This window comes from Alternaria triticimaculans (assembly GCF_023758025.1).
Source record: "Alternaria triticimaculans strain BMP 0046 chromosome Unknown scaffold_14, whole genome shotgun sequence".
Lineage (NCBI taxonomy): Eukaryota > Fungi > Ascomycota > Dothideomycetes > Pleosporales > Pleosporaceae > Alternaria > Alternaria triticimaculans.
The window spans coordinates 474,875-488,998 of NW_026055971.1; the positions used below are offsets into that span (position 1 = coordinate 474,875).

The 14,124-nt window shown below is 52.2% G+C and overlaps 7 protein-coding genes across 7 annotated transcripts; 2 read left to right on the forward strand and 5 right to left on the reverse strand.

The window, feature by feature from the left end:
* Positions 1-193: 193 nt before the first annotated feature.
* J4E78_008331 (uncharacterized protein) lies at positions 194-1,771 on the reverse strand (the record flags this gene model as incomplete). Its single annotated transcript, XM_049368932.1, has 1 exon — positions 194-1,771. The coding sequence occupies one exon, from the start codon at positions 1,769-1,771 to the stop codon at positions 194-196; it is 1,578 nt and encodes a 525-aa protein (XP_049219376.1).
* Positions 1,772-2,233: 462 nt separating this feature from the next.
* J4E78_008332 (uncharacterized protein) lies at positions 2,234-2,896 on the reverse strand (the record flags this gene model as incomplete). The annotated part of the gene is made up of 1 exon (XM_049368933.1): positions 2,234-2,896. One exon carries the CDS (start codon positions 2,894-2,896, stop codon positions 2,234-2,236), a length of 663 nt encoding a protein of 220 aa, XP_049219377.1.
* Positions 2,897-3,856: 960 nt separating this feature from the next.
* Positions 3,857-4,491, reverse strand: J4E78_008333 (uncharacterized protein; the record flags this gene model as incomplete). Its single annotated transcript, XM_049368934.1, has 2 exons — positions 3,857-4,278; positions 4,326-4,491. The coding sequence occupies 2 exons, from the start codon at positions 4,489-4,491 to the stop codon at positions 3,857-3,859; spliced, it is 588 nt and encodes a 195-aa protein (XP_049219378.1).
* Positions 4,492-5,013: 522 nt separating this feature from the next.
* On the reverse strand, positions 5,014-6,921 carry J4E78_008334 (uncharacterized protein; the record flags this gene model as incomplete). The annotated part of the gene is made up of 1 exon (XM_049368935.1): positions 5,014-6,921. The coding sequence occupies one exon, from the start codon at positions 6,919-6,921 to the stop codon at positions 5,014-5,016; it is 1,908 nt and encodes a 635-aa protein (XP_049219379.1).
* A 1,539-nt stretch (positions 6,922-8,460) lies between these two features.
* J4E78_008335 (uncharacterized protein) lies at positions 8,461-9,951 on the forward strand (the record flags this gene model as incomplete). The annotated part of the gene is made up of 4 exons (XM_049368936.1): positions 8,461-8,829; positions 8,881-9,178; positions 9,231-9,345; positions 9,399-9,951. The coding sequence occupies 4 exons, from the start codon at positions 8,461-8,463 to the stop codon at positions 9,949-9,951; spliced, it is 1,335 nt and encodes a 444-aa protein (XP_049219380.1).
* Positions 9,952-10,363: 412 nt separating this feature from the next.
* J4E78_008336 (uncharacterized protein) lies at positions 10,364-12,929 on the forward strand (the record flags this gene model as incomplete). Its single annotated transcript, XM_049368937.1, has 3 exons — positions 10,364-10,442; positions 10,537-11,187; positions 11,248-12,929. 3 exons carry the CDS (start codon positions 10,364-10,366, stop codon positions 12,927-12,929), a joined length of 2,412 nt encoding a protein of 803 aa, XP_049219381.1.
* A 201-nt stretch (positions 12,930-13,130) lies between these two features.
* Positions 13,131-13,518, reverse strand: J4E78_008337 (uncharacterized protein; the record flags this gene model as incomplete). Its single annotated transcript, XM_049368938.1, has 2 exons — positions 13,131-13,169; positions 13,216-13,518. The coding sequence occupies 2 exons, from the start codon at positions 13,516-13,518 to the stop codon at positions 13,131-13,133; spliced, it is 342 nt and encodes a 113-aa protein (XP_049219382.1).
* Between the last annotated feature and the right edge of the window lie 606 nt (positions 13,519-14,124).

Genomic DNA, 14,124 nt, shown 5'->3' on the forward strand with positions numbered 1-14,124 from the left:
CAAGCGGAAGAAAATTACGTCACAGAACTGATGTTATTCTATTTCAAACGTGTATTGACGTTCCATCTTGGGGAAACAGTATCGCTCAAGGCGAGTTTACATCTTGACTTTCTCTGCCTTTACATGAATTCTTAACGATACGGTAACTACGTGTCATCTCAGATCACTGACACTTCAAAGTCCGGTAAGCAGATCAACTTCCAGCTTGATCAAACTGCGCCCCCGGGCCTTCAAAATAAGCTAACACAGCATCGATATCTCCGACCGTGAATTCACGGCCACAAGGATGCGTATGGGACCGCGCCCACCGCGCCGCACGAGCCAGCTCGCCCCAATTGTTCGGGTCTTGCGCCTCCGGACAATCCAACAAACGCATGCCAGGATGATAAGAAAACCGAGGCACAAGCGACGTCGACGCCAATCGTTCCACGTCGCTGTAGTCAAAGGTCTGGTTTGCTGCCATGAGTGCATCCATTTGCCCTGCTGCTTCCTGGGGATCGAGGTATAGCCAAGAGTCGGGGAAAGCGTTGTCGTCTTGTACATAGCCTTCGGGTATGCAGATATCGGGAATGGCGGGCAAGTCTACCTGGGCTGGCTGAGAAGCCTGGTATACGAGCTCTGATGCTACTGCCGCAGCGGCCTCTTGCGACCTCGATCGTACTGGGTGCGCTTGGAGTGGGTGGCTATAGCTGTGCTCATTGAAGTTCAACCCGTTGTACTCTTGGGGATGTGACTGCATCTGCGGAGGCCACTGGGGTAGATCTTGGGAGTTGGCTTCCATCGCGGGTGGATGATGTACAGCATTCGGCATTAAGACGCCCATTCCCGTCGGAGGCATACTGCTGTACCCTTCATCCCAGGACGAGAAGCCAGCCATCGGCTGCATTTGCTGTTGAGCCAATGGGTCCATCGGAAAGGCTCCAAGCGGCGAAGGCTGACCAGGGTAGAAATAGGGAACAGACTGAGCGGCCTCCTCCTCGGCAGCCTGTCGCTGGCGCCGCTGTTCATGCAGCTGCTTACGACGCTCACTTTCTGCCACTCGCACTACTTCGGAGTATCGACTTATGATAGCTTCATCGTAACGATTTCGGGTAGTTTCAGTGGGACCAATGCATCTGAGAATGAGCTGGATATCATCCGGGAACATAAAGTCTGTCATCTGGCCGTGCTCATCAAGCTTCTGGTACCGCAGCGCGAAGTCCAATGCGCGAGTAAGATCGCCCACGTCGTCATTCACGGGCAGACTCTTCAGACCAATCGCTAAGTTCTTGAATGGTATTGATGGCGGTGGAACAGAATCAGCTTTCTTTGCAGCTTCCGGAAGGAAATTGTTGATGCACATCACCGACTTATCCCAGTTACCTGGGACGTAATGCTTCGCTTTGGTCCAGGTTGGGTAGGTTCTGCGCATCGTCTTTCGATATGTGTCCGAGATATGGTCGCGGGCGCGCTCTGCTTCCTCGGAACTGGTCAAGCCGAGGTGACGATGCTTGTCCAGAATTGCAAAGTGAACTGCAGCAGTGATGCCGTTGTTCAGCATGCGGTATGCGACAGCAGGATTGCGGAACCATTGTGGGAGTATTACAATCAGATCCACGAGAGTTGCATTGATTGGCCTATCGCAACGCAGCTTATACTCGTGGGCCGGAATGTCAACCAGGAATTGAGCGCGAGGCTTTCCTCTCGCAGGAGCTTTTGGCACTGCTGTGTCATCACCCTTCTTTGTAGGGAGTTGATGTGGCGTAGGCGAACCTCCAGGGCCCGCTTGCATTGCGTTTCGGTGTGGTGATGGCGTGTAGCCTGGATCAGGCTCCGTGAAACTCATACTATCTTCGGGATAGTTACAGTCGATTCTAGTAGATTCTAGCGAGAGTGGTGGTAAGTTGCGAGGTGGTGGGTCTGTGCCAAGGGCAGAGTAGGGCGGTTGATATACTTGAGGCGCAACAGCAAGCAGAGTGAATACGAAGAGAGTAAACTAAGTTTCACTGACCGTTGCGGTGAAGCCTATTCTACCATGGCTTCGTATCCCTTAGTATGTTCGATAAGAGAGTTTCATTTCTGCGCCGAAAGTCGTCGCCTTGAAAAGATTGAAGCACGAGGGCATTCTGAAGGAAGTGAATATGATCTGGCTTTCATGCTGATCTCGTATAATATCTCCAAGACTTTCTGAATATGCCATGATTAAAGGCGTACCAATGCCGGACTCAGAGGCCTAGCAGCTTCAAACGCCCTTTCAGCTGGGAAAATATCCTGGCGGATAGTTCCAAACTTCTTTGATGGCAGCATAACTCGGGAAGTTTCCACCTTCAACAGTATTATCTTGAGTCAAATCGATAACCTCCGCAGTCGCAGCTGCCAGCTTCACCTTCTTGCGTCTCTTGTCTTGCTCGAATCTGCTGTTTCCCAAGAGCAGCTTCTTTTTCCTAACCCTTCTCTCTTTTGCCAGGCGTTGAGAAAGCACGCCTTCTGGCTCGTGGTATTGATCCCAGTGACATAGATGAACTGACTCTGTTTCCCATGTGTGACTCATTAGGTCGACGTTCGCAGGCCGGTTGAGAAGGAGCAGAGGTCGACATGGGCCAAAGTTTTCTGGCACGACTTCCCACTCGTTACGCCAGACTCTAGTGGTGACAGTATCTTCGTACGCCGCAACCTGCGCATTCATCGCAACATTTTCATGAAAGTAGGGCGCCAGCGGAATTCGTCTTTGTTGTGTAGGAATGATCGGCGCCATATGAGGTGGATCGGGTGGCGGGGTGCCGTTGAAGTAGCCGTGGAAGTGAGTCTTCTGCTGGTAGCTGGGCACTGCGCGTGCGTCTTCTGTTCTCTTCGACTTGCGGAAACCATAGTTGTGTGGGTTCCCAACGCGCTGTGAGTGTAAATGAGCTGGAGCCATAGTGAGGCGGCCGGATGGTTGGTGATAGTGGCTCTTTTGCGCAATGCGTAGTGGTGTGGGTGTCGTGGGCGTTGTCGGAGTGTAGCTTTTGACTGTCTGGTTGAGTTGTAATCCAAGGCTCGCATTGAGGTCTTGAGCCCTCGGGGTGGTGATGTAAAGCCACAAAGCTATTGTACTCCGAGCTATACGATGATCCTCTCACGTCCTCCGTTTTCACCATGGTGAGAATGACCTCAATAGGCAGTGGTGGACGTGAGGGACAAACGAGAAAGTTGCCCCATTGTGCGACGACGTAGCAGTAAAAGAGTGATGTTACCCAGGGAGAAAGGGTTTGTATCCCTGTAAGGACCTTCTAAACGCGCGTGTTGATCGACTGCTTCCATGGTTCACAGTAGCGGCCGTGGGTGGTGACTTGCTCTTCGGGCAATCAGGTAGGCGCTATCGCCGAAAGCGGGCCCGGGCATCGTCGGCAGCGCCGTGCCTACCGCCGCAAAATAAAACGCGCATCACAAGCGAGAAACACGATTATGAGAGCGCAAGATAAGAGGGAGGAAGCAGGAAGAAAATTGCAAGGCAGCTGATATTGGGGGTCAGGTTGGGGTTAGTAAGCGGGGGTGGCGGGCGCGGGCCCGGAGACAGTGTATGTAATGCACGATTTTCGCCCCACAGGATCTTCTATTCAATGGTGTGTTTCACATTTTTGCTTTTCTAAGATGTGAGACGAGGCTGTAAATTGCTTGTCCACCTCGGGGGACAAAGAAGCGGAAGTGCCCGCTGGATTGGTAACTTGCAAGACAAAGCTTTCAGGTCACTGACACTTCGCAGAACACCCCATTATCAGAGTTTCTACAAGCGTAGATACACGATGTACGATATCTAGTTAACAAAGTTATAGTCCCTCACAGACAAAACCTCCTTGCAGCCATCCCGAGATCCACTCCATCACCGTGCCCCAGGAGATCAGCGAGGATCACGCGCGCTGCCATCATGAGAGGCTGCTGACGAGCTCTCCTTTATCCAGGACCACGTCTCATCGATATCCATGGGAGCGGAATGGACCGAACCCGCAGACTTGGTCTTAGAGTTCTTGCTCTTGACAGTACGAGGAGTCGAAGAGATCGCTCTAGTGTTCTTGGGAGCTGGGATATAAGAGTATCGGGAGGCATGAACTCTAGCAGCTCGGGCTACTTCTTGAGCGTCCTTGACAACCTGTCGGGCCCTGTAGAGCTCATCTCTAGCGGCCCGCGCGGCTTTCTGGATTCGCTTCTTCTCTCTGGCGTCGCGGCGCTGCCTGCGAGTAAGTCTGGCATACTCGTCGGCTGGTGTAGTTACTGGACGCGAAGACTGCGGAACGTTGACAGCGGGAGGGAGCATGGTCGTAACTGTGCGGAGTTAGTGCAAGATCGATGTAGATTCGAGGGGAATTTACCTGGAGCATTCGGACGCTCTGAACCGATGAGGGGAACGCTGGAGACGCCAACAAGTTGGCCATAGCCATGAAGCCTATTGTGCTGTCTCGAAGACGGTACGGCAGGTTCGTTGCCGCCAGTCCTCGTCTCGACGGTGCTGAGCGTGGCGACCGAACCGTAAGCCATGATGCCGACAGCTCGTCGCCGGTACTTCCAGGATGTTGTTTTCTGCGTGTAAGATGATTTGAATTGAAGTAGCAGAGATGATTGGGTGTGACTGTAGAGTGAGAACTCAGTTTGGCTTTGTGGGTGGGACAAAAGTGAGCGTGGAGCCCGTTATTGCCAAGGCAACGACTTAGTGCGCGCACTCTCACCGTCTCAGCAATAGATTGGTGTGCTACCGTATTTGGAAGCTGGGCCAGTCAAATTGGCACAAATGGGAAAGACGGAGAGGTCATAGAACATATTCGTCTTCGAAGACAGTACCATGCTTTCACCGTGATGAACCACAGTGAGCAGTGCGCTGATGAGGAGAATACTGTTCATTCAACAAAAGCAAGCGTATTTCGTAAGAACATAGCCCTATTCACTCTATTTATATATGCCATATGATGCCACAACAGGAGACAGGCCTAGAAGGATGCACTGTCGCGAAGAAAAGACATGTTACATTCCATCGTAATGCCGCCAACGTGAATCGCTCTCAACTCACCAATCAAAGTCCTCGTCATCTTCTCCCATATCGCTTTCGTCATCCTCGACAACGTTGTTTACACCCGTGTTCCCCGTGCGGCCAACCATACGCATCTCCGCCGGAGTAAGGATCTGCCTGTTCGGAGCTAGAGTGTGTTCTACTTCATTCTCGTCCTCTTCGTCATCATCTTCTTCGCCATCTACGGCGTTCTGGATATCATATGAGCCACTGAAGCGCTGGCCGCGAGGAGACGATCGTGTGCTAACTTTGGCCTTCTTGGTCAGCTTCTTGGGTCCGGCATAAGCGTCAGAATCAGAATCAGAGTCGAGCGCTTCAGGCAGCACCTCTTTGCTAAGGCGTGATGACGACCGGGTTCTCGGTGAGCGACGTGCAGGCGTCGTTGGCGACGTCTTCTTGCTTCGCTTGGACTTTTGCTTAGTTGATGTGTCTTCGTCGTCTTTGTTGGAAGTACGCTTGCGTTTCGATGAGTTACGGGTGCGCGGCATGAGTTCATCCTCGTCCGACGTGTCATCTTCTATGACGTTCTTACGCCTCGAACCCTGCTTAGTGGTAGTGACTGGCTCATCATCGTCAATGTCCAAAGCATCAAAATCGAAGTTATCTAGATCTGTTTCAGACTCCTCTCCAGAGTCTTCATCCAGTATCTCTTCTTCATCCGAGTCAACCACGAAGTTCTTCGGCTGTTTCATGAGGCGCCCATTCCTATCACGCTGTCGTGCACCGGCTCGCTTCGCATTGTTCCGCTTCTTTTCGGAAGTGTGTCTCCGAATTGCAGCATCGTCGTGATGGTGTGGGTGCACAGTAGAAGCACCCCCGAGTCGAGCAACCAGGTTCTGGAAATCTTGAGGATATTGCCAGCTCGAATCGCTATTCTTCACGCAATACTGCACACATCGTGTAAGATCTAGCGCATCATGCCCTGACGGCATGATCTTGACACCGTTTGCCATATCGCGAAATGGAATGCTAGGAGGGGGTTGAGTCGCTGCTACAGTCCTTTCACGGGAGTTGAAGTTGTAAGGTGGGTTAAAGCCTGCTACGCTGACACTGGTGGGATCAAATCCAGCGGGTCTCGGCAAAGTCGTATGTTTGGCAACTGTCCAATCCTCGTAAGTCGGTTCGGTCTTCGCGCGATGCTTCATTGGTCCCTTCATCATCCGATATATTGTATTGTTCGTGATCGGACCGTACGGCATGTCTCGGTAATGGTTAATCATGTCTGCGAAGGTCCCCGATAGGGCGCCATTGTGGAGAAAACGGTCCATGATGTCGAAGGATTTGATGGCATGCGGAATGAAAGCAAGTGTTTCTGCCAAAGTTAGGTTGCCATGAGGAAGATCTAGCCAAGCCGAAGGCGCATTCTTCAGTTTATCATAGTATGGGGTACCTGGGCCAGTAGATTTCCTTCCTTCGGGAATCGGTTTCCTTTTGACAATCTTACTGGAAGCAATGTCTTGGTGAGCGACAGGAATTGGGATTTCGTTTCCATTTCCAATGAAGGGAGGTTGGTCATCTGGATAGTTTTGGCCGTCTTCTTCGTCACTTTCAGGCTGATTAAAGAGATGAGCTGTAGCGTACCCATCGTGGATTGCAACCTCAGCGTGTAGTGGATACCACTGGAGGTCTGCAGGGATATTTTCTTCTTCCCTGTATTCTACAGCAATCATGGGGTCGATAACGCGATCATTGAAGGCGGTTCTCGCCTTCCCAAGGCGGTGTTTGTTGTGGCCATCGATGATCTTGCTCTCCTCGCGCAATGATTGATGAAGCACCTTCATTTGATCAATACCCCGGGAGTTGCATTCCATCAGGCTCTCTCGATGCTGCGTTTGAAGCAGTTCGCGCACATCTGGGAGGTTCGCGAAGAGATGGCCGGCATTTAATTGTGCTTTGTCGAGCATGTCCTGGACTTCGTCCCGCGTGAATGTGATTGAAGACATAGTTTCAATGCAGCGTGAGTATAGGGTAAAACAGTTGCTTTGGCTGGTCAGGGGTGAGACAGTTGAGTTGTGCTCACCGAAGTTGAGATTCGTGGGATAATATCAAATCGAAAGAAGGGGAGTTTACCGTGGTGGAGTGAAAGTTCAGCAACTGCTGGCCAGTATTGTTTTCACTCGCCGTTCTGTGTACTAAAGACACTGTGTATACAACAGGAGGACTGCACGTCTAGAGGGGTGTGTGGAGGCCGAGGCGACAAGGAAACAAAGACGTCGAGTCGAACATTGTTCGACTCTTTGTTTCAATGCTAGTAAGAAGACTCAAGACATACTGATTCTGATGTTATGACGAATGCAACCCGAGAATCGACGTTGCATAGACTCACCGTATATATCACGGCATGTCGATTGCTTCTCATCATCGTGTAGCATGAAGCAAAATCTCCAGCGCCAACGATGTAGACGGTTTGACGTGAGGTTTTGGCTCTTGAGCTGTGTTTCCGATGTAGCAGCCTTAATGAAAGACATGACTGCGCTATAGTAATCTGCTGGCAAAATCGGTACTTGAATGTCTGCGGACGACTTTGGATTGCTGGATGGCAAATGTTTCTGCAAGCTCTGGATGTAGCATGTGGTGGCCGTATCGGTCGGCAAACAGTTAGATTGAAGAAAACAATGGTTGCAGTTCCCCATGGCATTCGTATCCTGGTCGATGCTGCAGTGGCTGATGTGATGTGATGCGATGCGATGAATGGGCTCACGGATGGGGTCGGCAGCGGCAGCACTTGAGGCCAATCCGTCGGGGAAGCCGCTTATCCGGTTCCGCTCTAGCGCCGCTTCCGTCCGGAGATTATTCCAAGGTTCTTCACTCTATCCGCGGCTTCCCCTCATTTCCTTGCGGCATCCGGGTCGGTGCATTACAGTACGACCAGTTCGCAGGGTCGTTCGGTACAATGATTGCCTGAAGATGCTCAGATCCCACTATATTGTTCCTGGCCCTGCCATCGTCGCACTTGGGCAATTTGCGGAGGACATCCATAGAGCCCGCGTGAGCAGCAACTCCGCCCAGCCTGCTGCGCCGCAACCTATGCATGTAGACGCAACGCGACAGAACCTGCTCGGCTTACCTCCACCGAAATAACATATTTACTCACGAACAAAGTAAGCCCGCAGATGACGTTGCTACCCCTCGCCCAGGAATGCCATGGCAGGTCTAGTGCAGAACTGGCAGGTCAAGGCCACCACATCTTGGGGAAACGTCCCGATTACACCTCATCCATGATTAACCGGGCTCTTGGGCAACATCAATCATGTCACCGTGCGCACGTTGAGCTGCCAATGTCCATGGTCAGGGCTTGGAAGAACACGCTTTGTGCTTATCATGGTGCCAGCAAACTAAAATGCGCCTAGGTGAGGAAGATGGTCAGCTATATAAAGCCCATCTTCTACAATCTTGAATACCTCACGCTCGTCAATTGATCGCTTCCGTGGCGGAACAACATCATGAAGTTCGTACTCAGCCTTGCCTGGCTATCCCTCGTTGCTGGTGCGACCATTCGCAGCCCACAGCCTCGTACATATGATGGGTACCAAGTCCATCGCGTCCGAGCTACTGGATCCCAATATGCTGCAGCAAAGCGAGCTCTTGCTGCTGTCCCTCACGAGACTTTGAACGAGATTCGTGGAAACCTGGATGTTCTTATCGCACCCGGGCAGTTGGACGCCTTCAAGGCTTTGGGGCTCAAGTCCCGAACCTTGCATGAGAACCTGGCCGATTCTATCGCCCGGGAGTCGCACGTCAAGAAGGCCTGGAAGAGGCAAACTAACGGTTCAGAAGATGCGTGGTTTGATAGCTACCACCCGTATGAAGACGTAGGTGATGTATCACTGCTACTCGATCCGAAGCTGACTGGCCATTATTAGCACATTACTTGGTGGCGCGATCTACAGGAATCGTTCCCAGACAATTCAAACTGGACGAGCACTGGAACATCTTTTGAAGGGCGCGACATGTTCGGCGTTCATCTCTATGGAAAAGATGGTCCAGGAAAGCCTGCGGTCATCTACCACGGAACTGTTCACGCTCGTGAATGGATCACTGCTATGACCATCGAGTATATCGCCAAGGCCCTCACCTACGAATACAAGGCCGGCAACAACTACACGCAAGCCATTCTGGATAACTACGACATCTACATGTTTCCCTTTGTCAACCCCGATGGTATGTCAAGTCACCAAGGATAGATCCACTGGTTGTTGCTAATACATGCTAGGCTTCGTCTTTTCTCAAACAGATGACCGCCTATGGCGCAAGAACCGTATGCCGCCACCAGAGAACGCTGCCAATCAGACATGCTATGGTCGCGACGTGAACCGCAACTGGGAGACGTAAGCGAAGTTTCTGCCCTATGCGTAGGGCATACACTGACAAGTAATCTTAGGAACTGGGATGCTGACCCACGCGGAGCTTCCACAGACCCATGCTCGCAGACGTACAGAGGAGAAGCGCCCCGCGATACGCCTGAGAACCTGGGCATGGACAACCTGATCCGCAAGATCCGCGATGAGCAAGGCATCAAGCTATACATTGACTGGCACAGCTACTCCCAGCTGATCCTGTACCCATTCGGCCACAAGGAAACTCTCTATGCACCAGAGCTCGGCATGTGGACCAAGGCCGCTGCCCTGATGAGCGAAAACATTGCCTACTACTCGACCAATGCGACTACCTACACGTACGGCCCTAGTGGAGCAACCTTGTACCCGACAACCGGTGCGTCTATCGACCATGTGTACACCATCGGTCGCGCCAAGTTCTCCATGACCATCGAATTGCCCGATACCGGTGACTTTGGCTTCGTCTTGCCTCCAGAGAGGATTAGGCCTGCAGCTGAGGAACAGTGGGTGGGCCAACAGGTATTGCTCAGCCTGTTGGATGAGGAGTTCTTCGATGGCGAAGGCCCAGCGATTGGCGCATTAGGCACTACATGGTAGACACTTGTAGGTATTAGCTCAGCTTTGTTCTATTGCAGCTGGTACAACCCGCTGTCTATCAACCATGACCCGTAATAGCAAGCCAACATGGCATTGTCGTCTGTCAAGTCTACATTCGTCTTTATTTCTAAGAACTCTGCTCACATCTTGATATACTGTCGCACACTTTAGCTGTCCACCATCTAAAGCGACTGGGAAAGCTTTCCTTCTCTCATGTCTTGCCGCCGTCACCTCCACTCCCACGCGGCTAGCGCTCACAACGACGCGTCCGTGCGCCAGAAGTGAAGGTGAAGCCAGCACCTCTCGTCATCCTCATCTTCCGCATTTGGCATATTGATATCATCGTTCTTATCACCACTCCTCTTCCTCGCTGCAACGCTAACAGAGGTCTCTGTACTTCGACTCGCCCAGCATGCTGCTTCCTCCCACCGATCCGCACCTTTCGACCGCAAGCACGCAATCAACGTTCGAAACCATGGGACATACGTGGCGTACGCCTTCTCCAAGCAGAGAGGCTTACATTAGCTCTAGTGAGTTTAGCGGATACATGAAGTGGGCGAGAATTGAATACTAACACATAAGCAGGCAACGTCAACTCGCCGCAGGTCGTACCTGAAGCTCACGATGATCTCTCCGACGAGTATTCATGCTATCAGCAACGCGTTGAGAGCCGCGCTTCTGGTACTGCGGCGGTGGAGACTGCAAAGCATAATCGCCGACGCGACGCAGCATTGTCACGCCTCTACAACGTGTTCGACGGCAAGAGTGACTCGGGCGACCAGAAGCCATACAGTCAGACTGTTAGCGCCAACAGCGAGGACGGATGTGTAGGGCAGCCTGAGCAACCATCAACGCCCAAGAAGAACCGCGTTCCGCTCCTTTGGCATGGACTACCATCCCCAGAAACCCCGACATTTCGCAACTATACACGAGCTATTCCTTCAACTAGCACTGCGCAAGAGGAGCTATCATGGCAGACTTCCCTTGAGGAGACCAAGGTTAGTATCGAGACCGCCCTAAGCAAAGCGAAAGACGATTCCAATGAGTTTTCAATTCCGGCGCAGTCTCCCATGGACCTTGAAGAAGCCAATGAAGACGATAGCAAGCCTATGATCTCCCAGTCTCCCGATGTTGATACCCGGGCTGATGCGAGACTTGCGCGCCAACTGGAAGAGTCGCTCAGTCCGACGGCCACGCGTCGCAGTACCAGACTGCGCACGCAGCCCAAGCCAACTTGTAAGTTTTGTACTCCTTGGTGATATCGGTGCATTCGCTAACTCCCTTTCCTTCATTCAGATACTGTTCAGCCACTGCTGGCAGCGCCCAAGTCTGCTCGCAAACTACTTTCCGCAGCGAAAGCGGCAGAACCCCAAGTGCAGCCAGAGTACGACACTCAACCCATCAAGGCCGATCCTATACCGTTCGATGGACTATCCACTGTGCACTCGCTATCTTGGCAACTCCAATACCCTCCGGGCGGAAGCACTCACCCCTGTTACCCGTATCCTGCCCTGGACCCTCGTCTGCTCTTCCATCAAGCCTTTGTCCCAATCATTGGCGGCTTACCCGACTTCACCTTGGTTCAAAAGCTTGTACTTCCCATGGGCTGGAAGCAAGTTTCATGGTCAGGCCTGCTGCCGATCGTGTTTGATCCATATCGCCAAGCGTTCAAGCTCACACCAGTTGGGCCGATGCCACTCACATGCGAGGAACTTCACCAACAGGGTCTTCACAAGTATGTTCCCGGCGGCGAGCTGCACCCAGAATATGGCATGCTGCCTGACATGCTCAAACTCAGCGATGGGAGCGATACTGACGTATTCAACTTCGACGGGGTCGATTGGGTCTTGCCATGGAAGGGCCAGATTGACTTCCACGCCCCCTCCAATGCTACCACCGAGCAGCTCGGCAGCTATGAGATCACCAGCCCCGTTGGCTCCGACACTTTTGCGCCTGTTCTTATCCATCCATGGAGCGAGGCGCGAGACTGCCCGGACAAGGTCTTCGACATCTGCGATGCGTGGCGCTGGCTATCATCCAAAGAGACCAACCCTGACACGGACTTCACCCCTACACCTGGTATGAACTGGCGCGGAACCGGCGCAATACGCTCGATGCGTAAGTTCAAGTTCCCTATTCCCGAGCTGATGATGCTTGCCATGCCGGATCCGACTACAACGGAGAACAAGCATATTGTATTGCTCCAGAACCAAGATGATGGAGTCAAAGATAAGAACCAGTTCTGTCCATTCAAAAGTGTCGCGACATCCATCACGGTTGACATAACCCTCCTTGGCGACACCGAGTTCACGATCATGGAGCTACTGTCGTACTTTCCTCAACACTACTACTGGGGTCATGCTGCTGAGCGATTCATGAGAGCTGGGGTTACATGGAGCTTGGTACGGGACTCTCTCATTATGACACGAGGTCTTCAAGGCGATGAAGTCATGATGGCGAGTAGTATCTGTAATGCAGCAAAAGCTGCCAGGAAGAGGGATTGCGTCAAGGTCGAAGAGATGGACATTGATGAAGTTGGCAAGGATACACCGTCGCCCACGCTCACACCAGCTATCAATTCCACTATCGTTGACTTGACCTCGAGCTATACAGCTGAAGGGTGGACTTACAACGTATGGGAGAAGATCGACTACCCGCTGCTCGCGCTCGCGCACGGTTTGCAACTTTGGCCTACTGGTCTGGATGCCGGTCCGCTGACAGCACTCATACGGTGGTGCAAAGAGAAAGGTCGATACAAAGCCATGCTTAGCGAAGTTCCTGCGCTGCTGAAAGAAGCAGGCATTGAGCCACTGATTGAGCCGGGTGAGAACGGATGTCCGGATAAGGAATTTACAGGCAGACACGCTGGGGCATTGAAGAAGGATAGGCTCAGGGTGGTTCGAGATGCGGGTGTCAACAAGAGGGCACTCGATGGCGGTGCTAGTGAGACTCAGGGAAAGAGGAGGAAGGCTGAGTAGACGGTCGGCAAGGTCGTTCACATGTTCTCTTCGACACGTGGCATAGAGAACGAATGGCGATTGATTGGATCAGGTGACCGACGTCACTGAATTGGTTCATCTGATACTGCCGTTACCTACATACGTGTCGGCTTCTCAATGCCGCATAAGATAGGTAGCTAGTAGTAGGTATAGACTGAATGACAACATGAGAGCAAATCCTCAATGCATCGGAATACCCGGCAGCGGTCCAAGTCCACACTACACCTCGTCAGCAAACCTCCTTCCCCTCTAGCTTCAGACTTACAGCAGGCGCCGGCGACGGGCATCCACCATTGGAGCTCATGTAGCAGCCCATCTCAGCAGCATGCTTCATCAAGCACTTCTCATTCGTGGTGAGCAAGTTCATCGGCACAACCGGCATAGCGCATTTGCATGGCTCTTTGAACGTCGGTGTCGGTTCTTTGTGCCTGTGGTTGTGCGTGCGGTTGTGCTTGCGCGTTCCGCTGTGTGCAGGAGCGATGCTGGCCTGTGGTGCAGCCCACGGATATGGTGTTGCGAGAGCGGCGGTAGCGAAGAGTATGGTCGTGATGAGCGTTGAGATGTACATCGTGGGCGGTAGGGATCTTTGGTATGTGTCGGAATGATTCAGATGTTGAGTGCTCTGAGATGCATAGAGCCAAGCGTCTAGGATTCTTTGCAGACGATCTGAATCTTGTAGGAACCGTGGGCGCCACGCGGCAGAGGGCTTTCTCTACCGAGAATTCGCGATCCAGTACGCGGCGCAATATGGGTTGATGAAGTTCCATCTAATCATGCAGCGCCATCGTCCAGTGATGCGCCGCCGGTTAAACACCCATATTTGGAAACGGAAGTGTGAAAGCGGCGATGGACAATAGATACTTCTCGTTGCTCTTTCATTTCGAGTGTCTATGCAGGTGCAAATATTTGATGGTCGAGGATCTAGCGCATGTCTTGTCTCGCTTGACGCTACCGGCGTTCTCGGAGAGGAATGAACGATTCGGTATATTCTGGTATCGCTGGTCGTGATGCCTCCCGGTACTCACTGAATCGCTGCCGTCTCTTCATCACTGCTATCGTTGTTCTTGTCAGCTTCAGGTACATAAAAAATGAAGTCATATTCCACGTGTTGCTGGCACATCGCGCAGTGTCGGAAGCTTGACGCGTCGCGTGAGCTCAAGCCGCAATTTAGCGT